At 36.4% G+C, this 26,579-nt stretch overlaps 1 protein-coding gene and 1 pseudogene across 1 annotated transcript; both read left to right on the top strand.

Annotated features, from left to right (window-relative positions):
• LOC18791229 lies at positions 4,879-8,326 on the top strand (annotated as a pseudogene).
• Positions 23,202-26,127, top strand: LOC18788236 (endo-1,3;1,4-beta-D-glucanase). Its single transcript, XM_020555948.1, has 7 exons — positions 23,202-23,409; positions 23,536-23,557; positions 23,698-23,830; positions 23,958-24,048; positions 25,186-25,281; positions 25,385-25,485; positions 25,681-26,127. Exons 1-7 carry the CDS (start codon positions 23,262-23,264, stop codon positions 25,819-25,821), a joined length of 732 nt encoding a protein of 243 aa, XP_020411537.1. The 5' UTR covers positions 23,202-23,261; the 3' UTR covers positions 25,822-26,127.

Raw genomic sequence — 26,579 nt, 5'->3', positions numbered from 1 at the left:
GGGCACAATTGGAATCTGTAAATATGGAGAAAACCCAACATTCCTTGTTTCTGCTAGAAACAGTGTGTCATACAAAGTAGGTATATTCCCTTTTATTCCGAACACCCAAGTATAAATTTCAGTATTAACATATTTTGGGGTTCGTACTGTGGGTTTGTTCTTTCACGTTCATTCTCATCTATAATGGAATTACCTCGTTCCATTTTGGCCAATGATATTGTCGACATTTAATAATTGAACGTGGTTCCAATCAACACAGCCCATTGATGATTTGAGTAGCTACTCCAAAACCAAAAATTGTCATTCATCAATTCATAATCTCACAATTCTCATGTGCATGCGCATGCATCAATTATAAGCATTCCTTTGCTTTTGGGTACCCAAGCCACTTCATGGGGCTTTTATTATGTGAGAATGTGGATTATAACCTCCAATGGAGCGTTATTTTACAGTAGGGCGTGGATAATCTCTTTTTAGAGAGTTGGAACATTTAGAACCCATATATCTGTCATGCTGCAGACATGCCACAGATTAATACATACATGTCAATTAATTTCTGGGACTTTAACCCATATTATGGGACTTTAACCCATATAATTTGCTACGCATTAGGCGTGCATAATATCAATATTGACATGTCAAAGGATTGTCCTTTCGGGACTTCAATCCATATCATTTGCTACGCAACAGGCGTGCATCATATTGATCACTGCTATACCCATATTCTGTTTTTATGGGACTTTAATCTGTGCAGTGTATTATCAATGTATCCAACTTGCAATCTGTAAAATTTGCATTAATAATTCATGGATACATACAAGCCATTCTTTTGGAACAGACTTATCTTCCCATTTGGTTACCTTTCAAGATAAAATATCAAATAAGTATATAAGCATAAAATAACACAAGTATTGCTTACATCCTTAGGTGGGATAAACTTTTCTCAAGTATCATTCAAGCTTGTATCGGCCCAGTAAATGTAGCGCTTGATGATCTAGTTATATCCTGCAAGAGTAAAATCACAACTCTTTTCTCTGTCAAAAACAAATAATCCTCAGAGAGTTATAGAAAGAGAAAAAATGCAAAAATAATGTGATATTGATTGCAAGAGAAGGTAAGCAATCAAGGGAGGAAGCTGGTGGGAGCAGACAACAAGCTGAGCAATCAAGGAAGGAAGCTGGTGGGAGCAAACGACAAGCTCTCATTTCTTCTAGTTTAGATGAACTTCCGGAGATTAGAGCATAAGGTTGCCTTCACAGTTCCCTGATGTGGCGGAAACGTGATCAGGGATAGTCTCGCTTCCTGAATGGATGATCAGAGATAGTCTTGCTTCTCGGGCATATTAAGTGCTCACTGATAAGAAAAAAAAGTAGATATCGCATCACTAGGTATGGAGAAAACTGAATGTCTTCTGCAAAGAAAATTTCGTTAGTAACACATTTATACACAAATACAATGAATAGGTAGAACCGCTGAATTTCAAATTAACCATAGGAAAATTGCGAGATTCTCGGGGTACTTTTGAAAAAATAGCTCCGTGAAATCCGTAAAGCAAGATCAGCTTTGACGAAAATAATACTTGAAAAACGCCGAAAGTGCCGACATGCATTATCAGAGGCCACGTGAAGTTTTGGACTCTGGGAAAGAAAAAGATAAAATGGGGATCCGAAAAGATATTGGGATTCTGAAAAACTGTAGCCATATTTCCTGTTATAATAATTGCGCACATTCTTAAAATTTGCACCTGTGGTTTTTACGTCTTTTCAAAATGACGGTTTGGAACCTTGTGCCTTATAGGTTCAAATAACCACATCGACTCTCCCAAATTTCATATTTCAACGTATGGGAGCCCGGAACTTTTGGCCTGGGCTAAACACAAACTCAGAATTTATTTGCCCTTTTTAAATGAAATATGAATTGAGTAAAAGCTACGATAATATCGTAATATATTTGGGTTCATGAGCTTCCGGCCCAGATATAACAAAATATGTGGGGAGCCTCAATTCATCATTCTCTTATGCCAAAGAGATATGTGGCGTACCACAATTTGCAATAATACCTCAAGGGTTGTCCATTTAATTGTTGGAACTTCAGGTTCTCAACACTGTTAGATTTTGAACTTCAGGCCAAAATCACATATTCTCATGGTATGGACATTCAATCCCCTTAGATTTTGAACTTCGGGCCAAAATCACATATTCTCATGGTATGGACATTTTTACAATTTTCTGTACATATTTCTGGACTTCAAGCCCTTACATAATTATCCATGTTTTGAGGAACTTCTGGCATCTCATTTAATTGCTCATCCATGAGTTTAAGGAACTGCAGGTTCCCTTTTTTGAATGTAGTGACGGTTTACCTAAAATGGTGAATATTTATATATACGTCACTATTCATATATCCGGTACTATTCATCTAGTCATGAATACGTATCTATTCATGTGGACAGTACATTTGCCAGTACAGTTATCATCCATGTGTACGGCATTATGAAACAATACGGTACTGTTACATCATTAAGGAACCCCAGGTCCTTATTTACATGTCAGGGATCAAGGATCCTCAAGTCCAATCACATGTTTACCAATATAGTACCGGAGAGACTGCCAGCTCTCATATTAACATCATCATCAAGGATCTTCAAGTCATGATGTAATTGTATGATGAGGATCAAGGAACTTCTGGTCCTGATCTGCATACTGTAAAAACTCATCATACAACACATTTAATCCATAAAATAAATTGCTGGTAAATAAATTACTGGTATGGACGATAAACCCGCACCACACTTTAAATAAATGTAAATGTGCGGTAAATTAAATTCATAAAGTATGAGGGTTAATTCCTCATCATACTTTAAGTAAAAGTAAATGTGCGATAAAATAAATTGTTTGCTATATGGACGTTAATTCTGCACCATATCTTAAATAAAATTAAATGTGCGGTAAAGTAAATTCATAAAGTATGAGGGTTAATTCCACATCATACTTTAAGTAAAAGTAAATTTGCGATAAAGTAAACGTGCTTGTATGTGCACTAATTCTGCTCCATACATTTAAATAAAAGTAAAGGCGTGGACGATAAACCCGCACCACCCTTTTAAATAAATAATGTTGTATGGGTAATAAACCTACACCATACAGTAAATAAAATAAATGTGCGGTAAAGTAAATTTCATAAAGTGTGAGGGTTAATTCCACATCATACTTTAAGTAAAAGTAAATTTGCGATAAAGTAAAGGTGCTTGTATGGGCACTAATTCTGCTCCATACATTTAAATAAAAGTAAAGGCGTGGACAATAAACCCGTACCACCCTTTTAAATAAATACTGTAGAGAAATAATAAAGTAATAGAAAGCATAAATTTTTATTTTTTATTTATTTATTTATTTTTTTTTATTTTTTTTTTCTTTCTTTCGGTGGGTTTTGTTTGGTGCAGACACAGCGTGCCAGCTTTCCCTTATTTTCAATCGACAGCATATTCTCTGTCCACCAGATAAAAGTAGCACAGCCAACTTTTTGTTTGGAATGGGCACGCCAGAATAAAGCAACACTGAACCCGACCTGCCATATTGGACCAATGTTCCAACACCTCAAATATTAACGTTGAGAAAGGCAGTGGTGTTTGTAGAAGTAGCAGGAAGGGTCTCGATGGGTCGGATCAAGGTCGGCACAGCAGCTCTGTTGCGGACTCTTCCAGACACCATTTTGACTCGGCATATCTCGGCGACAAGATCACGATGGCCGCCGTCGAGTCCTCGATCGCTTCCAGCAGACTCAGGGCGATCTCGTCCCCGCGGTTCAAGGCGTCGTCGTCTCGGAAGGCTCGGACTCGGTTGACTTTGACGGCAGCAAGAGACTCCGGTTCCGATCCAAGCCTCCATGTCAGCTCTAACGGCAACAAGAGGCGGACCTCCGGTTCCGATCCAAGCCCGAATTCCGGTCTAGCTCCTCCCGAACCAACCTGCTCGTCTCGAACTCCTCAAACGCCAGCTCCGGATGCTCGTGGATCCTCCGCGGGATCGTCTTCAGCCACTCCTCGTTCTCCGGCCGCTTCGTGAAGCTCAGTACCTCTTCCGAGCAAGCCTCGGTCCAAACCTCGCAGCTCCGGTGAGACGACGGAGGAGATGACGCCGTCGGGGAGGTCAGGGCGTGTAGGCTCCGGTTCTTGTTGGCTTCGGTGGTTGGCTTGCAGCTGAGGCAACAGTCTTCCACGTCGAAGAACGGATGGGCATGCATCCGCTGCCCACGAACCACTTTCGAAACCAAACGTGGCGTTGAACAACACTGATGGGATTTTCCCAGGCATAGAAAAAGATAGACACTTTTGTGGCATATTTTTTTTTTTTTTATATTTTTTTTTTGTAGGAAAACCAAAGAGAGAGACTTTGGTTTCTGTTTGATCTACAAAGGAGAAGTTTGAGAGATAAATGACGGAGAGAGAGGCTTTGGGTTTCATAGGAGAATTCAGCTGGTATTGTTTTGAGCGAATTCGTGCTGATAACGTGTTATAAACCCAAAGAATTTGAGAGAGAATTTAGAGGTAGAAAAACCCTTGGATTGGTTCATCTCTTAGTATTATCAATCTCATATCTTAGCAAAATACAATGAGAGGGGGGAAGCCTTATTTATAGGCAAGGCTCCTTCTAATGGAGGTGGGCTCCACCCTATATATTTACAACAGAACCAAATTTATCATTTTATTGTAATTAGTTCGGTTGTGGTTCTCGTGTGAACCGACTCAATTAGTAGAAATTAGTAGTCTACCAAAAATTCGTGTGAACCGACCATCACCCCTACACATGTTGAACATTCAAGTCATTTTAGTGGTCTACTAAAAATTAGTAGAAATTAGCTAACGTTAGTGAAAACAGGGTTAAAGTTCAAAGACCTCAAATGAATCCGGCCGTTAGACAGCTGGAATCTTAATCAACTATACAAAACAAACCATTTCTGTAATTTGGCATAGAGAAGAAAAGCAGAGTCAACTAAACCAACTCAAAATAAAAACCGTTGGTTAGCCAAGCGACATTGCCAATTTGCCATAGCAGGAGGACGTCTTCTTCGTTGCCAAGCGCACAGACTTCAAGCAAGCAGCTTGAACCCATTGACCTTTCAACTTCCCGCCACAAGTCAAAAGTTGATAAATTTGTTGGCCACGTCCGAGCTTCCAAAACTTTTATTGACCGGAGAAAATTTTTCCCTTCTTATAACACCTCTGCCGTCCTTGCTCAATTGAGCACTGACAAAGAGTGTGTGCTTTGTGACTCGGAGAATAAGAAAGAAATCATGTCAGGCCCTCAGTGCTGCTCAAACCCACCACCCTGAACCCATCAAGTGGCTCCGGCCATGTTGAAAAGCTTGGTGGTTTCAATTCCTATGTCACTGGCTCCCCTGACTCTAAGCTTGCCATTCTGGGTAGTGCACTATACAGCTTGGAAGATGAACTATGGTGCTGCTCGGCCAGTGCACTTAAAATTACAAGTCCCCAACCAAGAAGTGCCTTCTTACTCGAGAACTTGGGGGACTACTGTTTGTACCATAACTGACCGAGCAACTAGCTAGGCTAGATCATTTGAGTGCCATGCTTTGAGAGGTCATCACCTTAGCCAAAGAAGCATCACCACAAATCACAACTCTAAGCAAAGCAAGAGGAGTCCCACATCGGAAAATTACAAGAGATGGAGACTGCCCCTCACCTATAAAAGAAGACTGCTCTTTCCTTAGAAGAGGATCCTGGTCTTGGATCTAGACCCTTGGGCCTTGGACTCTCTCTTCTGGATCCTTGGACTGGGTTGGGCTCCTCGCTTGTTATCTTTATATTTGGGTCCAGCCCTATGTACAAATGTAAACATACATCATTATAATGAGAACATACTTCTCCATGGACGTAGCCCATTCATTAAGGGTGAACCACGTATATCTCGTCTTCTTTATATTTATCACTTGCCCAAATCTGCACACACATACTGAAGGTTCTCACCTTCACCCATCATCCACCATTCCACATCTATCTAAGTTGACCTCCCAAAAAGATCATCAACAGGTTTATTTGCCTCACTGTGTCTTGGAGGTGTCTCTGTGTGTTTTTGGTTAATGGGTACTGATTTTTTGGTTGTATATGTTAATGGGTGCCCGGAATATGTTTGGTTGACTGATCAAGGAATCAGTTTTTGTCATTTTCCCTTTTTTTTCTTTGCCTATGTGTGTGGATCATCTTTTCTTTTCTGTTGCCTGCTAATGTTGAATTTGGTCATCAAAATGAATATTTGTAACTGATTTGCAACATGCCAAAGCTTCATTTTTTTTTTTTTTCCTTTGTGTGTTTACTTCGTCTTGTAATCTACTATTTACTTGTTAATATTACACGGTGTTTTGCCATGCAGGATATGAAGCTCCAAAAGCTAGGTATGACTTATTCCTATATCTGTTCTCTGAATTACTTTTTCTTGGATCTGTACCTTTCTTATGTTGTCCATTGTCTAATACATCAATTTTGAGATTTGAATCGAACTTTCTGATTAAATTTGATGACTTGGATTCTTTGAAATATTTTACTTGAAAAGCACAATCATTAAGTAGGTCTATATGCAACTAAATTTTGAAGAATAGTTACAACTTACAATCATTAGTTTCAGATTGTCTATCAGATACAGCAGCTATCCAGCTTCCTACCTCCTGACGCTTAGAAGACGCCAAAAATTTTATTTTCAACGAACAATTGTGCCACCTGAATCACTATTTAGTTTGCATGTTTCCATATATCATATGCCCTTTAACCAATGCCACCTGCCTTCTCTTCTGAAGGAAGCTCGCGGACAAAATTGCAGCTGCTGGGTTCATTGTTGTGCTCCCTGACTTCTTCAACGGAGACCCTTTTGATGGGAACCTTGCCTCTCTCCCTGTTTGGATAAAAGCTCATGGAGTAGTTGGTTCTTTTGTTTTGATGCAGATCTCTAAATATTTTGTTTATTTGTAATTGAAGTACCTTCACAAGTCACCTTATGTGATTCTTGAATTTACATAAAACTTAGATACTTGCTGGGAAATTCTCATTTTGGGCTGCTTGAAGTTGAACATGTGCGTGGATTCAGTTTCGCAGTCCCATTATTGTTGCTGTTTTAAACTTTATATGGTTTTGAACTCTAGGTTGTTTCCACCTAGTGTGACAAAAAATGTACTAGGATCTTAAATTGTGGTGTTTTAAAAGTTGATATGGAATTTTCGAGTGTACTAGCACTGTTAATACTTTTAGCTTCTGAGCTCTTGTTTTTATATTGCCAGGACAAGACAATCGAAGATGCAAAACCAGTAATCGAAGCTTTAAAAAGTAAAGGCGTTTCTGCAATTGGTGCTGTAGGTTTCTGTTGGGGGGGTGAGTTCATTTAGATGATTTTTCTACTTTTCATCCTCAATTCATTGATTCAACCAATATGGCACATATTGTATCAGTTGATGTTGGTTTATTTGCCATGTTCCCAGGCAAGGGTGTGGTTGAACTTGCAAAGTATGACTTTATCCAAGCTGCTGTTCTGTGTCATCCTTCATTCGTCACTGTGGATGATATCAAAGGTAAGAATTTTCTTCACATTAAAAAAGGGCTTAATAGAAGCACTCAAATTTCTGTTTCATGTGTGGAGATATTAGAGGAAGAGTAAAAAAAAAAAAGAAGTGGTATTTCAATTTTCGCAAGAAAGATTAAAAATATTTTAGTCTCAGTTTACTGATCCATTCCTGGAACTGCTTTCAGCTGTTAAAGTTCCCATTTCTGTACTTGGAGCTGAGATTGATCAGCTGTCTCCACCAGAAGTCGTGAAGCAATTTGAAGAGGTTTTATCTGCAAAACCTGAGGTGGGAAATATCCTTCATCAAAAGTCTTGTATAATTTTAATGATTTTAATCATGCACATTCCTTGGTCCTTGGGATGACTTCTGATTTTATTTCGTTTTGCTGAAAACTTTATACTTGTCGGAATGACTGTGTTTTATGGAACTGCAGATTAAAAGCCATGTGAAGATATTCCCAAAAGTGGTACATGGATGGACCTTGAGGTACAACGATGAAGACGAAGCAGCTGTTAAAGCTGCAGAGGAGGCTCATCAAGACTTGCTGGGGTGGTTCTTGAGCCATGTCAGGTGATTGGCATCGTCGGTGAAATGCTTTGTTGACACTTCAGAAGAACACAGTTTGGTGTCGCTTAACTATCTTGTCAATTGCTTTATGTATCATTGTTAGATTATGCCCTGCACTTCTATGTACCAATATTTGTATGTAATTGTCAGGCGCTTGGAGTAAAGTTTGAAATGCATTGTTTTTTCTATACAAGCAATGTTGGTGAAAAGAACGTAGAACCTTGAATGTAGGGCTAAATCTTTGTAACTATTTGATCTACAAACTCCTTATGTTAGAAATACGTTATGCAAATACCCATGCATAAGTGAGCGATAGGGTTTACGTAAAAACAAGTATTTGCTTGATCAATAGGGATACACTTGGACATTGGATAAACAGCCGTCGGTTATAGGTAATGAAATTGCATTAACACATATAATATCAAATCTTAATACAATAGGCGAGTATTTCCTATTTTGATTATAGTTAAAAAATAAAAATAAAAACAGTTTCGACCATTTTTTAAGCTTACCAAGATTTGTCAGTGATGGCGAGTATTCTCTATTTTGATTATAGTTATAATAAAAAAAAGTTTCCTATTTTAATTTAATTCATGGTTGTATTGGAATATTTAAGGGAGCTTTAGTTTTAACACACAATGTAGTTTACTAATTTGGTAAATAGGAATTCAATTTCAGCTAATTAGGATAAAGCCAAAAGCCAAAATATAGTACCTACTTTTACCATAATATAATTAAAGAACATCAAAATTACAAAATATGCCATTATGCCATTATTTTCAATTTTCAATATTTAATTTTAAACCAAAACTTACAGCTGTATAAGGATCAGCAAACGACATCACAACACCAAAAACTTAACGCGAAACGACATCTCCTCAAATTGAACGCTAACCCATTCGCGCGACCATTCGCTTTCACCTCAAGAAACCGCCTTTCCACAGTTTCCTTCACACTATTCCCAAAATACTTAGAGATGATCGTTCAACACTAAACCATTAGCATCACCGACGACCACCAATGATCGAAGCCAATTCTCATTCTCTCGAAGAAGAAAAAAACAGTAAGAAATTGAATGATCTAACACACATTTGCCTTCGTTTTTAGGGATTAAGGATTTTAGAGATTTTAGCTACTGTTCATTCTGCATTTGGAAAAATGGATGACTCTTTGGATTAACAACTACTCTTGGTTTCGGTTTTGCCTTCGTTTATAGGGATTAAGGATTTTAGAGATTTCACCTACTGTTTATTCTTCATTCTGCAATGTAGTTTAGGTTTTGGGTTCAATTTTGGTTTCAAAACCTCTAAAAACCAAAAAATTACCAGAGAAAGAGAAAGAGCATCAAATATTTCAGTTTTCTACATGCAGTTTCCATTAATGCACTGTATTTTCTGTTAATGCAATGCAGTTTATGTTAATGCAATGTAATTTCCCTTTTATCCAATGCAGTTTCCTTTATGTTTTGAGTTTTGGTTTTCAATTTCATTATGATATCTTTGTATTACAGCTTGCTCATTTTGAAACTTTTGATACTTCTTGTTTTGACTTTGTTGATCTTTCAATTTCATGTCAAGTTGATATATATTTCTGTTATGTTTTATGTTTTGGATTGCTCCTTTTCAAAACCTCTAAAAACCAAAAAACTATCAGAGAAAGAGAAAGAGCATAAAATATTTCTGTAACGGAAACTGCAATGCAATTAATGAACTACAAACTGCATTGCAGTTTCAGTTTTCTATATTTTCTGCTCAACTATTTATACTTCTTCCTTGTAGTTTATCTCTACTTGTCTTAATAGTGTTTTCATCCCTTCTTGTTTCAGATCACAAATGGCACAAGAAATGTCACTACAAAAGAAGGAAGCTCAAACCAACCAAAGCCAAGAATCAAAACAATGGCTCAAAAGACAAAACCAAAGCCAAACCATGATAGGAAATCAAAGCACTCAGACTATGTCCAATTTCGGTGCAACGTCAATGCATTCAACAGCATCATTACAGATGTTAAAGACAAGCTCAATGATAGGCAAAAGAAACTCCTTAAGAAATCACCTTTCTAAAACTTGATTGAGCTGTTTAACAACCGAAGAATTGACATGAAAAATATGAATAAGTTAGACCTCAACTTAGTAAAGTTCCTTAAGAAGTTTGATCCAGATACAAAGTCCTTCAAATTCGGCACCAAATCATTCAAGATCACAGCAAATGCAGTGACTAAGATTTTAAGACTGCCAAACAAAGAAAAATCTATCCAACTTGGCACTGATAGATACACATCAACCTTCAGAACAAGGCACTTATGGAGAAAAGTCAAAACCATCAAAAGACATGGTAGGAGAAGAATTACAAAAGACAATTGCCTTGGCAAATAAACCAAAGAAAGAAAAGGCCAAGGCAAAGAAAAAGAAGAAAACAAATGGAGGAAAAGCAAAAAAATAAGCTGAAGAAAAAGAAGAAGGGGAAGACAAAGAGGAAAAGGAGGTTGTTGACTACGACAAGGATGTGGTTAGCCTAATCTTGATTCTGCTTTGCATGACATTGCTTTTTGCAAAATCTTCATACACTTTACACTAAAAAATTGTTGAGCACTATGTAAATCTAGACACACTTTCACGCTATTCGTGGGCAAGAGCTATTTCAACCTACATAAATGATTCCTTGATCACAAAGGCAAAAGCAAATAAGGAAGGAGAAGCCTCTATAGGAGTTGTTGCAGGATGCACTATCCTAATATTAGTAAGTAAACATTGGCTTATGGAATGCAGTTTGAGTGTTCGTCAATGCAGGTTCCATTTACTGCAATGTTATTTTTGTTTTATCCAATGTAGTTTCCAACCTAATTTCTGATATATCTTGTTTTTGAACTGTGCGATTTCTACTGTATGAAAGGAAAAATATCACACAACCAATCATTGGCAAGGAGAAAGAAACTCTTGCAATTCTTAAATGGAGTCTTGTTGAACTCCACACAAGATTCAACCAAATCAATGATTTAAATGACATAGAGGTATGCAATTTATCGCATGTTCTATTTTAATGTATCTTGAATGTGAATCTATGCTAACTCATTCTTATTGTATAGGGTATTTTCAAAACCTCTAAAAAGCCAAAAACTACCATAAAAGAGGGAGACCTTGTTGACAAGGTAATTAGAACCTGTACACAGTGGCTTATGCATTGCAATTTTTGTTTTTTGCATTGCAGTGTCTGTTTCCTGCAATGTAGTTTGCATTTTATCCAATGCAGTTTCTAAATCATTCTCATTGTACATAGGTATTTTCAAAACCTATAAAAAGCGGAAAACTACCAGGGAAAAGGGAGACCTTGTTGACAAGGCAATTAGAATCTATAAACAGTGGCTTATGCATTGCAGTCTTCGTTGCCTACAATGTAGTTTTTGTTTTTTGAAATGCAGTTTCCGTTTTATCTAATGCAGTTTCTAATTAGTTTCTGTTCAATTTGCAGAAAAAAGAAAACGAAGATGATGAAGGAGAACAAGGAGAAGCAGATGAAGTAGCAGGATAACGAAAGCCTGATGATGATGATCATACTCCATAATTAAAAGAGATTAGAAAAAATAATAATAATAAAGGATTGAGATTATAGCATAAAAAAAACTTGTTGGAGTTCAAGACCTCTTGGTGAAGTCCATGACAACCCAAATCAACTACAGCCAACACCAAGATCCTGTTGGCGTGACTTGTGGATATTGACTTACTTTCCTTACACACCAAGAATTCCTATTATAATTGTAATTGATTTACTTTAATTTATGATTTCCTACTGTAAATAGATTTAGGAATTTATTATTTACTTGCCCATTCAGGTTTCGTTGTATTATAAATATGACCTCCTACAAGGAGAAGAATACACAGAAAATTCTCACAAACAAATATTCTCTCATAGTTTTCATATTTTAGCATGGTATCAGAGCGGCGATCTTGAAATTGCTGACTCTAGTTTCAAACCCCAGCCGCCGCTATGGGGGTTGATGATTTTTTCAACCCTCATAGAGGTAGCACCACATACTCCTTCTCTCATTCTCAACCAACCATCGTTGAGTTGAGTGCCCAAATGGCTCCGCCCCTACAGATGCAGACTTTGACCCCGAACCCGATCCAGAATCAGGATCCTCTTTTGACAACCCCGACCCCGACCCCCCGAAGACGACCCTGACCCCGACTCCGAAGATGACCCCGACCCCTACTCCGATGATGACCCCAACCTCGAATTTGTCTCTGATTCAGACCCCGATCCTGATTTCGACTCCGACTCCGGCCCCGACTCAGACTCATATTCCGATCTAAATTCCTACTCAACCTGTATCCTATGCATCTTCCGCTGCATAGATTATGACTTTTAGACTAACGACCCCAACACATGGACCAAATTGCGCCTATTGTGGTGATCCGAGACACACTTGTGAGACTTGTTTTAAATCGCATGTCTACCTCGATTGGTGGGCTACTCTTACAGATTGAGGACAATGCAATATGACCAGTAATGGTACTGGTTATGGATTCCATACTTCCGATAAGATTGATTCCAAGAGCTGGATAATTGATTCTGGTGCAACTGATCATATGACGTTTGATCCTGATGATTTTCTGAATACTACATAACCTCGATGAACCTGTATTGCAAATGCCAATGATGTTACTTATTTTTGGCCAAGAGTCACCGTGTGCCCTACCCGTTGAGTACGAACAAGTGTACTACTCCATTTACTTTAATTCACTCTGATGTCTGGGGACCTTCGCCTATCACTGCTCCTTCTGGTGTTCGATGGTTTGTCACATTCATCGATGATTGTACACGGATGACATGGCTTTATTTGCCGAAGATTAAAAACGAAGTGTTTTCCCGTTTTTAGTCCTTCTACAAACAGATGAAAACTTAGTTTAATGCTCAAATCCAGATTCTTCGCTCAAACAATGGTGGAGAATTTGTCAATCATGACTTTCTGACTTACTTCCAACAACATGGAATTATCCATGAGACGACTTGTCCTCAGACACCGTAACAAAATGGTGTTGCTGAACGAAAGAATCGACATCTTCTTGAAACCGCCCGAGTACTTCTGATTTGCGCTTGTGTTCCTCGCCATCACTGTGATGATGCTATTGTCACTGCAGTTCACCTGATCAATCGCATGCCTTCTGGTGTATTGACCTTCAAAACTCCCTTACAGGTGCTTGCGCAACACAGACCTCTGCCCTATGTTTTGCTACTCACACCCCGAATCTTTGGATGTGTGGCTTTTGTTCATCTCCACAAAAATCAATGGAGCAAACTTGATCCCTATGCGCTTCGTTGTGTTTTTGTGGGTTATGCCACTCATCAGAAAGGTTACCGCTGTTATCACCCTTCTACCCAACGAACCTATGTCACTTTGGATGTGACCTTTCTGGAATCTGAGCTGTTCTTCCATGACCCATCATCCAATTCTGCGCTTCAGGGGGAGATACAAAGTGAAGAGCAGAATTAGAGCAACTTGGAAAACAAAGAAATTCTCCTATGTATAGAAATGATTGACCATCTCGAGTCTGGAGCACGAGATTACTCTCTGTTGAAAAGCGACCAATCGCCCATTCATAGCGATCAATTGCCTGACCCACTTGATCCATGCGAAGATATTTCTGATCCGAGTCTCACACCTACAGACAATACAGAACAACAAGATGAAGACCCCCCCTCTAACTCAACAGTACCAACAAACCAATCTCCTGAGAATATCCTTGAGGTAACTACTCTTACTAGACTTGTGCATTTAGATGATAAAACTATTGGATATCAATTACCTTTCAGGCAAAATCGTGGGAAGCCACCAAACCGTTATTCACCTGATATTGGCAAGACATCCAAGTATCCAATTGCAAATCATGTATCCACTGAGAAGCTGTCTGAACCACTCAAGGCTTTTGTGCATCAGTTGTCTGCTATCCATATTCCAACCAAGGTCTCTGAAGCATTGAAAGATCCTAAGTGGGTCCAAGCTATAAAAGAGGAGATGAAAACTCTTGAGAAAAATCAGACTTGGATATTGGAGACTATACCACGAGGAAAAAAGACTATTGGATGTAGACGAGTGTTTACAATAAAACACAATGCAGATGGATCTATCGAGCGATACAAGGCAAGACTTGTGGCAAAAAGGTACACACAGACCTATGGTATAGACTATGAAGAAACTTTTGCATCAGTTGCAAAGTTAAACACCGTTAGAGTCTTATTGTCCCTTGCAGCTAATTTGGATTGGCCACTACACCAGTTTGATGTAAAGAATGCTTTTCTACATGGCGAACTCATGGAGGAGGTGTACATGGACATTCCTCCTGGATGTAATACTACTCAGACTAGAACAGTTTCCAGCTTACAAAAAGTATTGTATGGATTGAAATAGTCACCACGTGCATGGTTTGGACGGTTCACCATGGAAATGAAGAACAATGGTTTCAAATAATGCAATTCAGATCATACTCTGTTATTGAAACATCGAAAAGGGAAGGTAACAACATTAATAATCTATGTTGATGATATGATTATTACTGGGAATAATAAACAGGAAATATCACAGCTACAAGACTATCTGGCTATGGAGTTTAAGATGAAGAATCTAGGTGGACTCAAGTATTTCTTGGGAATTGAGGTGGCTCGATCGCAGCAAGGCATATTTCTCTCTCAAAGGAAATATGTCTTGGACTTGTTGACAGACACAGGAATGCTAGATTGTAAACCTGCGGACACTCCTATGGTTCAGAATCATCATCTTGGAGAATATCCGGATCAAGTTCCAACTAACAAAGAAAGATATCAAAGGTTGGTGGGAAGATTGATCTATTTGTCACATACTTGACCAGACATTGCTTATGCGGTGAGCATTGTCAGTCAATTTATGCACTCTCCAAGTAAAGACCATATGAATGCAGTTCTTCGAATACTTAGATATTTGAAGTCCGCACCTGGAAAAGGACTTATGTTTTCAAAGCATGGTCATCTAAATATTGATGGTTATTCAAATGCAGATTGGGCAGGTAATGTAACAGATAGAAAATCTACATCGGGTTACTTCACATTCGTGGGAGGTAATTTGGTGACATGGAGTAGTAAGAAACAGAATGTAGTAGCTTTATCCAGTGCAGAAGCCGAGTTCAGAGGCATGACTAAAGGGATTTGTGAACTTTTTTGGTTAAGAAAGTTGCTTATTGAACTTGGGTATAAACCTACATCCACAATGAATCTCTTTTGTGACAATAAGGCTGCTATAGCCATTGCACAGAATCCGGTTCAGCATAATCGTACTAAATATGTTGAGGTGGATCGACACTTCATCAAACAGAAGCTTGAGGCTAAAGTGTTTCAGTTTCCTTTTGTGAAATCCGAGGATCAATTGGCGGATATTTTGACAAAGACGATTTTCAGTAAAGCATTCCACAATTCACTGGATCAGTTGGGTATTGGCGACATCTATGCACCAACGTGAGGAGGAGTGTTGGCGTAACTTGTGGATATTGACTTACTTTCCTTACACACCAAGAATTCCTATTATAATTGTAATTGATTTACTTTAATTCCTGATTTTCTACTGTAAATAGATTTAGGAATTTATTATTTACTTGCCCATTCAGGTTTCGTTGTATTATAAATATGACCTCTTACAAGGAGAAGAATATACAGAAAATTCCCACAAACAAATATTCTCTCATAGTTTTCATATTTTAGCAGATCCTAGCTTTGTTTGCCCAAAAAGCTTAAAACTGTGGAAGGATGAAATTAATAAAGACAGTGAGAAGAAGAAAATGATGAAATTGTGGTATATTTATCCAAATAGAAAATAGATCAAACGAGCTGGAAGAGGAGTTGGCAACACACAAAGAGAAATTAAATGATGAAGAATATGTGATTGCTACTATGATAGTGGATTGCACAATTGGAAGGCAAGGAACCTCATACTGACCCAGAGTTGAGTGCCAAGAAAGTGAAGATTCAAGAAAAGTACAAGGCAAAAATTAAAAGCATGTTCTCGGACCAAACAATCTTTGAAATATAGTGGGATCTGCCTACAACACAACCAGTTGAAGAGAAAGAAGAAGAGAAAGAAGAAAAGAAAGAAGAACATAAAGAAGAAGAGAAAGAAGAAGACAATAAGAAACAAGAAGAAGAGAAGAAGCAACAAGAAGAGAAAGAAAAAGAGAAGAAGCTAGATGCTCCAACACCTGATGTTCCTACAAGAATACAAATGCTCAAGAACAAAGAACGAAAAAGGCATCAAGCATCTTGTTATGAGTATGAAAAAGATAAGCAACCAAAAAAGGAGGAGGCAAAAAAGGATGATGAAGAATTACCACAATTCAAGCTTATCTATTCTGTGGAGCCATCAACACAAGAGCATCCGCAAAATCAGATGGAGGTATGCAATTACTGCAGTTCAAACTTCTTTTTCTCTGTTTCCTGCAATGTTGTGTTCTGTTTTCTGCATTGTAGTTTCTATTTTCTCCAATGCAGTTTCTAATTAGTTTTCGTTCAATCTCCAGTCAACACAAGAGACATCTCAGCCTGATGCCACATATTCACTTCCTCATTCCCCCACAAGGAACAAGCCTTCATGATCAAATAATTTTAGGTCTGCAAAAATCAAAAGATGAAGATGAACCACCAAAAAAGAAACAAAAAAAGCCAATTAAGAAAGCATTAGGATGGGGAAAAAAGAAGGTGTGGTAGAAAATGCCAAAAGAGGACAGGAACAAAATTCAAGAATACTACTTAAGTACTCAACCCGAGTAATATCCCTAACCCAAAAGAACAATTATTTCATCTTTTAATTAGAATTAAACTGAAACTAATCTTGTGAATTTCATGTATTCAAATCCACAGCAATAACTTTTGGGCAGAACTCCGTGATGAGAAAGTGACAAACTGTGATATCAAAGATATTGTATGGTACTTGGAACTGTCACAAAATGAAAATCTAAACTACTAATTCTAAAATACACACTGCACTCCAGTTCTTATTTGTGCCTCTTATATTACCCATTAACAATTCCATTTTTCTCCAATCAATGTGAAACAGGTTATTGAAGTCTATATACAAATTGAGAAGGAGAAAATAGGGCCCATGCAGACAGATACTCCACAGTACATGTCTACATGCACTTGGGTAAGAATTATTTTCAAAATTCAAAATTGATTAAACAGACACTACACTGCAGTTTTTGAAAAAAATATACTAACCAATTGCCATTCAATTCTTGCAGAGATATACATGCAAAACTACATAGAGCCAGCTTGGCATAGAGTCATGTATGAACCCTTGTTGGAAAAACTCGGGAAATGCAATGTGTTATTCTTCCCAATCATTTTAAGCTCCAAGTTCCACTACAACCTGCTCGCATTTCATAAACTAGAACAAAAGTGGAGACATTACAATCCACTCAGGTCATTGGGATCAAGAAAAGAAGAAAGATCCATTGACATTGCTCATCAAATTGTAAGTGGAATGAACCTGTCTTAATTTCTCAGCACAAACACAAACTGCAATGCAGTGTATTATACCTACTGCCTAATTTCAGACCAAAACTATAACATGCAATGCACTGATTACCCTTTCTTTCTTTCTTTTTTTCTTCTTCTTTCAACAGGTTAATGTTGTTGAAGGGTGGCTAGAATATGTGAAACCTAAAGCACAAGCTTTCTTAGAAAGTAGAACAATACCAAAACTTGTGATGAAAAGGGACGAGCCCCCTACACCTGTAGCCAAAGAGATGTCAATAAATGAAGAACTCACTCGCAATTGGATTCTGCAGAGTCTATGTCAGTTTACATTTGAGGATGCCACAGAATGTGCTCAACAAAGTTCATCTTCGTCAGAATTGTTTCTACTAAACTGTTCAATACAATTTGAAATCATTCAAAACCAAAAACTAATCGCATATTCTTTTGCAGTTTGGATTGTGGCATGCTCATCATGTTCTACATCGATAAAATAGCACAAGGACAACCAATTTCAAAAAGTGTTGACAAGAATTTCATGAATGAACATCGAGCAAAATACATCACAAAACTACTACACCACAAAAACTGTCCCATTAATCGTCTCTAGTGATTTGTCTTTTGTTAACTCAAGACAATATGTATCTTAATTCTTCTGGATGTTTGTTAATATTTCTATTTATGGGATATGAGAAAAGATTTGTTATACATATAAACTATCATATAATCTTAGAACATGATGCAACAAAAGGAAAAGGAAATAGGAAACTGCAGCGCAGTTTATGAAAAAAAATCTACTAAAATGTGAAAAGAAACCAAAAGATAAAGCCATGATCAAAGTACTAAAACTAAGTTCAAAACATATTTAAGTAGATCAGCAATTATAACATTCCAATATACTTGCAAAAATTATTCTGAAATTGAATTATGAAACATAAAAACTGAACTTTAGTTTCTGGACAAAAACTACAACAAACGAAAACTGCCTTGCAGTTTATGAAAAAACATCTGCTCAAATGTAAAAAGAAACCAAAATGCAAAGCCATAATTAGCGTACTAAAACTAAGTTCAAAACAAATTTAAGTCCATGAGCAGTGGTAACATTCCCAAAGACTGGCAAAAATTATTCTGAAATCGAATTATGAAACAAGAAACTGCAGTATTGTCAAAAACTGCAACAAAATGAAACTGCAATGTTGTTTATGAAACAAAATCTGTTGAAATGTGAAAACAAGCATTGAATGACAGTTAAAAATGAATATCCACTGATAAAACAATTGCATAATTTTCATTAACTTTAAAATATAAAAAACCATAATATTCAATTAGAAGCTGTGTAGCCAATGATAAGCAACTAAAAACTGTAATGCAATGTTTACAAAAACTCCAATGCAGAAACTGCCTATACATTCACTAAACCATATCTAATATAAGCAATCGTCAACTGAGAAGGAATGTTCATATCACCACCTCGCAAGTCTTCTTGTTGTGCCCAGCAACACTGCACTGACTGCATTTCAATGGCCTTGTACCTTCACCAAAAGCTTTGATCCTCTTCATTAGTGGTCTTTCGGTGGGCTTCTTTGTAATTGGCGGAAGCACAGCTGCATCAGCAGAACCGTTGGTTCCCAAGCCTTTCTCAATATCTAGAATAGGAAGAATAAGACTCTCATAGGTTTTTCGAAAGAAGTTAGACCTGTAGTAACATTCAACGTAATCATAAACTGAATCTTTCTTTGCTAGAATTGCAGCCACAGCATGCGTACAAGGAAAACCATCAATTTTCCAAAGACATCAAGAACATGTCCTACGCCCAAGATCAACCATCAAAGAAAAATCAGCAAATACTTCAAAAACAATACAACTAGAATGACGAACAGCCCAAGTCCTACCAACCTCCTATTTTCCCACAGTCTAGTTTCCATCTCCAGACACAAAATTATTGTCCACTTCTCAGCTTCAATTCGTCGTTGAGAATTCAATACCATCAATTTCTTTTGATACCCTACGCACAAAGTTTTTGGTGTTAAAAATTTTACCAATAAATAAACAATCCAAGACTATAATGAACTTCACATATGAAAATAATCACAAAGTTTTATAAGTCTATAAAAATGGGTACAATGAGAAGTTAGAATCGAAAAATGAAAACAAAGTGAAGTTACATTTTGATAAGTTTGCTGTAGAGATCATAGTAAATTTAACTAGATTAGTTTCCTCCAATAGCTTATTAAAACTCATAGTTTTTCATAAAAAAAATATATATATGCTTACATCTGTCATTTTGAGGTTTGTTTTTCAAATCACATACTTAAGATAAAGCTTCACGAAGGAGCAATGAGTCAGTAACTCAGACACTTCTTGCATGTAAATTGTAATAAGCCAATCACAGAAATGAGAATGAGAAATGCAGACATGTATTTTTTATGAGAAACTCATGTATTCCCTTGGGCATGGTTGGACCACTAGGTAATATGCTGAAGATAAAGCATCCACTAATTAGTCTTCTGACAGAGGCTCCTCATCAACACTTGCTGGACTGGTTCTTGAATCATATCGTGTGAATTTGCACATTTTCATGTTGTCCCTTTCCTCATATCAACTCTGTACCGTCATCACTTCCATTTAAATTTGTTAATGCTTCCAGTTTTCAGCATCTGAAATTTTCTAGGGTAAGAGATGCCCCCTTTTATAGTGCCCTATCTTATTAACTGATTTGTTTATATAGTGGTTGCCTGTAACCAATATATATATCAGTCTTGATCTCTTGGACTACAGAGGTCCAAGAGATTTGTGGTCACTTATTGTTGGATGTAAATTCAACGGTTCACTCACTCTTGCACTCCTTTTAAAATTTTTTTTTGAACTATTAGATTAATATCCAACGGTGGGTGACCACAATCTCTTGGACTCCTGTAGTCCAAAAGATCATAACTGATATATATATATATATATATATACACACAGAGAACTTCCATTGAGGGATCCCTCAAATTAGCTTATTTGAGGGATACCATTGTAGGGCCCACTCTGTATTGTATTTCACTAATCCAAACCGTCTCTTTTGTAGATACTCATTCAAAGATCATCTCTACAAAAAATCACTTGAATCCAATATCATTTGACCACTCAATTGAATTATTGAAATTTTAGTACTTTCTTGAAGCACTGTGTTCATTGATTTTGTAGAACACAATTGGAAATCAAAATAGTTTCCGATTTGTCTAATTTTTTTCAAGGATGATCTATGAATATAGACTTAAAAAATAAATAGTTTCGATCGTTGAAAAAAAATTCGTAAGAAACCTTAAAGGATGTCCCTCAAATAAAATTATTTGAAAAATCCCTCAATAAAAAGAGACTATATATATATATATATATATGCACGTAGGTAAATACTAATTGTTTGGAGCAAAAGTTTGAAATTTATCATTGCTTTGTTTATAGTTATATGGATTTTATTACCCAGCTGATGGACAAAAGCAAATTAAGCAATCAATAATTCCTTTCGTTCATATTGGTTCATGAAATTGTCAAATCAACAGCATTAAATGCGTATTATTGAATATCTTCAATAGTCCTTGTCACACAGGAAAAAAGAAAAGGGCGGAAAAGGGAATAAAAAAATTAAACACAGAACAATAGCTTTGAAAAGAAATAGAAAAATGTCTTTTAAAAAAGGATGCTGATTTTTCAACTCCTTTTTTTCCCACTTATACTCCCTTTTATTTTTTTAATATTTTTTAATCAATTTTGTTCTTTTGTTCTTTCTCTTTCCTATTCTATCCTCATCCTACATTAAAGTTTTGATATGGGTACTCAATAATGAAAATGAACAAAAACCCAAACTTTTGGATTCCCTTACAGACTTGGAATGCCGAATTCTAAGAATTCTTTTTCTTTTTTTTTTCTTTTTTTTTTTATCTTTAATTCTGGGCTGTTTGTACTTTCTGAGAAGATTCCCAAACAAAATGAAGGTATGAAATGATCTCATATGAAACAAAGAGAACTCCATTAATGTGAATTTGAAACTCATAGTCTCAAACTCAATTTTATTTTCCGAAACTCTGAGAACTCAATTCATGTCCACAAGTTCATCATTTTTTTTTCATTCAATATATGTTTTCCAAATGATTATGAAAGAGAAGAGAGGGAGAAGAACATGGAAAAAGAAAAGGGCTTCTTAGATCTAGGTCCAAAACGATTAGCTGTCATTTGGTTTAGTCCTCGCATTTTTGGTATTAGATATAGGTCCTTTGACATTTATTACTTTTTTTGTTTTGTCGATTTTACCCTTTAGGGTAAATAAGGAAAACACATTGAAAATCTAAACTTAATGCATTATTTCCTTATAATTTTCCTAATATATGGATAAAATACAATTTAATCAATAAGAAGTAAAGACCCACATATTATACCAATCAATCAAACAAGCACTCACATTAAATTATGTACCTGATATACAGGTAAATAGTGTTATTATTAGCAACAAAAAATACTTAGTGATAAATCGTATTACCTGTAAGTTAGGAACATAAATTAGAAGACTACCTACGAATACAAAAATAGACAAAATAAAATTGTATATTACCTATAAAAAGAAAGGTACATAAAATACTATTACAAGTTGTTGAAAATATGAAAAAACATATATATACCTATGCAATAGGCAATAGGAAATATGACACAATGACTATTACCTGATTCAAGTCATAAGGGGCAACATTGGAACGAAAAATAATTTTAAAAATAAAATAATAAAAAGATTACATCATAAAATATTTTAAAAGGAATGTAATTTTATGTGGCACAAAAATCAAAAGACTTGGATCGAAGTCACCAAATAAGAGGATTAAACCCAACTCCTCAATAGGAATTTGGATCTATATCAACTTTTCTATAAAATAAAAACAATGTAAAAATGTGTAGTTAGATGCATTGCGTTAAGTTTTTTTTGGTGGACCATGTAATTTTGCCTAGACAAATATACAGTGTTAATTATTTCTTACTCGATTAAAGGAATAAAAAACTACAATTAGAGTGCAAGTTGAAAAATTAAGTATAAAGAAAAAAAAATAATATAAAAGTGAAGTCAAAATAAAATAAATTAATGTAAGATAAGTGTAGAATATAAAAGAAAAAAACAAAAACAAAAACAAAATTTATTAAAAAATAAAAAAAAAAGTGTAAATAAAAAAAGTGAGAAGATGAGCTCCCTTAAAATAAAAAAAAGGTTGCACGCCACTTATGATTAACCATAATGCATCATCTGCACCATTTATACCTGTAATATAATAAGGGAGTGGAGTGGGCATGATATGCACCATATATTATATCCAAAAAGAGAGGAGAAAGTGATTGATATCATATTAAATTTTGTAGGCCTTGGAGACAGTTGCACCTGCCCAGGAATATGGCCGCCAGCAAAGTACTACTACTCCACTAGTCTCCAAAACTAAATTCGTCGTTGACCAAAAATAATAATAAATAAACTAAATTCGACAATTTTTTCAATAAATATTTTATGAAAAATCTGTCTTAACGTGCCTTTCTATCTTTCTAGTCTAGCTCGTTTAAGTAGCGGGGAAGAGTGTGTGGCTGTTGTGCACCTTTTGATTCAGAGAAAAGAAAATAATGTCAGGACCTCAGTGCTGCTCACACCCACCAGTCCTCAACCCATCCAGTGGCTCCGGCCATGTTGAGAAGTTTGGTGGTCTCGACTCATATGTCACAGGCTCCCCTCACTCCAAGCTTGCCATTCTTTTCCTCTCTGACATTTTTGGTACTTTCCCACCCCTTCAAAATTATTTATTTTTTTCCTTTTAGTTTAATAATTATGTGTTATTTTTCTTCATTCTATGATATATGGGTTATTTGCCTAATTGTGCATTGCTTTGAGATCATGCAGGATTTCAAGCTCCAAAATTAAGGTATGACTTATACTCCCAGTTTTTCTACAGATAATTTACTTGTCAAAGAAGCATACTGGAAGAGCAGAAGAATCACTACTTTTTGCATCTTATATATACTCTGTAGCTAATATCACATGCTTTCTGTTGTGAATTCGAAGGAAGTTTGCAGACAAAGTTGCAGCTGCTGGGTACTTCGTTGTGGTCCCTGACTTCTTCTATGGAGATCCTTTTGTACTCGCAGATGATGGCTCCTTTGACCGTCTACCTGTTTGGTTAAAAGATCATAGTCCGGTTGGTTATTAGTATTAATTACTGTTGTTGTTTTGAACTTTATATATGGTTTTCAACTGCGCCGGGGTACACAATTGTTGAAAAAAATTACTGCTCAAGACTCAAGTCTTGTTTTTCGCATGGATAGGAGAAGGGATTTGAAGATGCAAAGCTAGTAATTGAAGCTTTAAAAAGTAAAGGCGTCTCTGCAATTGGTGCTGCAGGCTTCTGCTGGGGAGGTGAGCTTGTTCTCTTTTTCTGCAAACTTCTTTGTTCCTTTGTGTCAGTTTTCCTTGTATTAAATTTAAGTTTATTTGTTGAAATGCTCCATGTGGTTTCCAAATAGTTTCAATTTGCCCCCTCACATTTCAAATGATTCAATCTCCTCCCCTGGACTTCTATTATGTGACCGAGGTTACTTTATTCTGTTAGTTTTTAGATAAACATTGTTAAATCAGTTGAAGTGGCATGGATATTTTGGTTAATTTAACTATCAAAAATTAAAAGATTCAAATTTAATGTAAAAAATGCTTGAAATTATTTAAAATAGGTAAAAAATAAAGATAAAATTGTCTTCTTTTTTTAATCCCTAATCGTCAGCTCCCACCACCTGCTCCCTCATCTCAACCAGCCCCATTGCCCAACCAACCCACACTCAGAAAAAATAAATAAATAAAACCACCCCACCTTCTCCTCTCTCTCTCTCTCTCTCTCTCTCCATCAAACCCCTCCCCCAAGTTGTCAAAAGGCTCAAACCCACAAACCAAATCACTAAATTAACTTCATATTTCGCATACGTGGCAGCCCAAATCTCCCTCAGTGGCTGCCAAAGGAAGAGAGGGAATTGAGAAGAGAGAGAGAGAGAGAGAGAGAGGAAGGGTTGTTCAGTTTTTTTTGGTACCTTTGTTTTGACAGAAGAATGGGGAGGGGGAAGGTGGTTGCTTGGGTTGGTTGGGCGGTGGGGCTGGTTGAGATTAGGGAGAAGTTGTAGTGGGCTGACGATTGAGGGAGGAAAAAAAAATAGTTATTTTTATCTTAATTCTATTTTAAATAATTTCAAGCAATTTTTTATATTTATTTTGAATTTTGGCTAGTTAAATTTATCAAAATACTAATGTCACGTCAACTGATTTAATGATTTTTTTTATGAAAACTAACGGAATGGAGCAACCTTGGTCACGGAATAGAAGTTCATGGGGGAAATTGAGTCATTTGAAACATCAGATGACAAACTAAGACTATTTGAAAACCACAAGAGGCATTTCAACAAATAAGTCTTAAATATATGTATTCATTTATTTTATGAGAACTTTTTAATAACAAGTTATATACTTGCGTTACAAAAGATTCTCACATCTGTACTGTTTTGATTTCAGCCAAGGTTGCGGTTGAACTTGGAAAGCATGACCACGACTTCATCCATGCTGGTGTTCTGTTACATCCTGCATTTACCACTGTGGATGATATCAAAGGTAAGATTTCTGTATATAATATTCGCGTATGGATATATTTGAGAATCGAATTTACAGAAGAAGTCGGTCTTAGTTTAATGATCAATGCTGGAACAACTTTCAGAGGTTAAGGTTCCCATTGCCATACTTGGAGCTGAGTTTGACCACATTACTCCACCTGAAGTCTTGAAGCAGTGGGAAGAGGTTTTAATTGCAAAAACTGAGGTATAGGAATTACATCCTTCACCACATTAGTCCTATGATGTTAAAATTAACGTTTTGAGTTTTTGTTTTTGTTTTTAAAGAAATGATGGGAACAGAAGAAACACAATCAAAATAGTCCTATGATGTTAAAATTAGCTGGCAGAGATTAACATTTGAAATTGATTTGAACGAGTGTTGGTCTTGTGGAATTCACAGATAAAAAGCTACGTGAAAATATTTCCAGAAGTGGAACATGGATGGACGACGAGGTACAATGTGGAAGACGAAAAATCTGTTAAGTCTGCTGAGGAGGCTCATCAAGACTTGTTGGAGTGGTTCTCAAACCATGTCAAGTGAATCACTCAAGTGTATTTGTCTCTCAAGATGAGAACCGTTTGGAGTTTTATTATCATCAACTGCTAATTTGGATCAATAATGGTTAAATAATGCCTGCATATGCATGCATTTTTATGTATACCAATATGTGTGTGTAAATATCAGCTGCTTGGAATATTAAAGGCTGAAATGCGTCATTGAATTGAATAAAGTTAGGGTTCTATAGCCAGCTTTTGGATCATAGAACTGATACTGAATGATATTTTTCTTTACCAAACTGCATCACACACTGTACTTAATGGCTGAAATGTATTCGGCTTCTGCTGATGATAGTGCCACATTACTTTGCTTCTTTGATGACCATGATAAAGCCTTGTTTCCTAAGAAAACACATGTCCATATATAGGTGCTCTTTCTATCATCAATTGCACCTGCCCAGTCATTGTCTGTGTAGCCAACCAACTATGTTTCCTTCTCTTGTGTATATATAATGCCATATCCCTTCGTTCCTTGTATATACCTGAGTATTCTTTTTACTGCAGCAAAATGATGATTACTTAGATCACTCATGAATCTAGATACCACACTTAAGGCATGAACAATATGTGGCCTTGTATTTGTAAAATAAACTAATGAACCAACCACACTTCTATATATGGATGCATCAAACTCAGGTGCTCCATCGTTACTTGTAAAATTCAAATTAATTGTCATCGGAGTATCCACTGGTTTGCTCTTCAACTTATTGAATTTTTTCAACAGAAGATTTTCAACATACT

This window comes from Prunus persica, chromosome G1, assembly GCF_000346465.2.
Source record: "Prunus persica cultivar Lovell chromosome G1, Prunus_persica_NCBIv2, whole genome shotgun sequence".
NCBI classification, from domain to species: Eukaryota; Viridiplantae; Streptophyta; class Magnoliopsida; order Rosales; family Rosaceae; genus Prunus; species Prunus persica.
The sequence above is the reverse complement of the archived record's forward strand: the minus strand, read 5'-3'. Positions and strand labels throughout refer to the sequence as shown.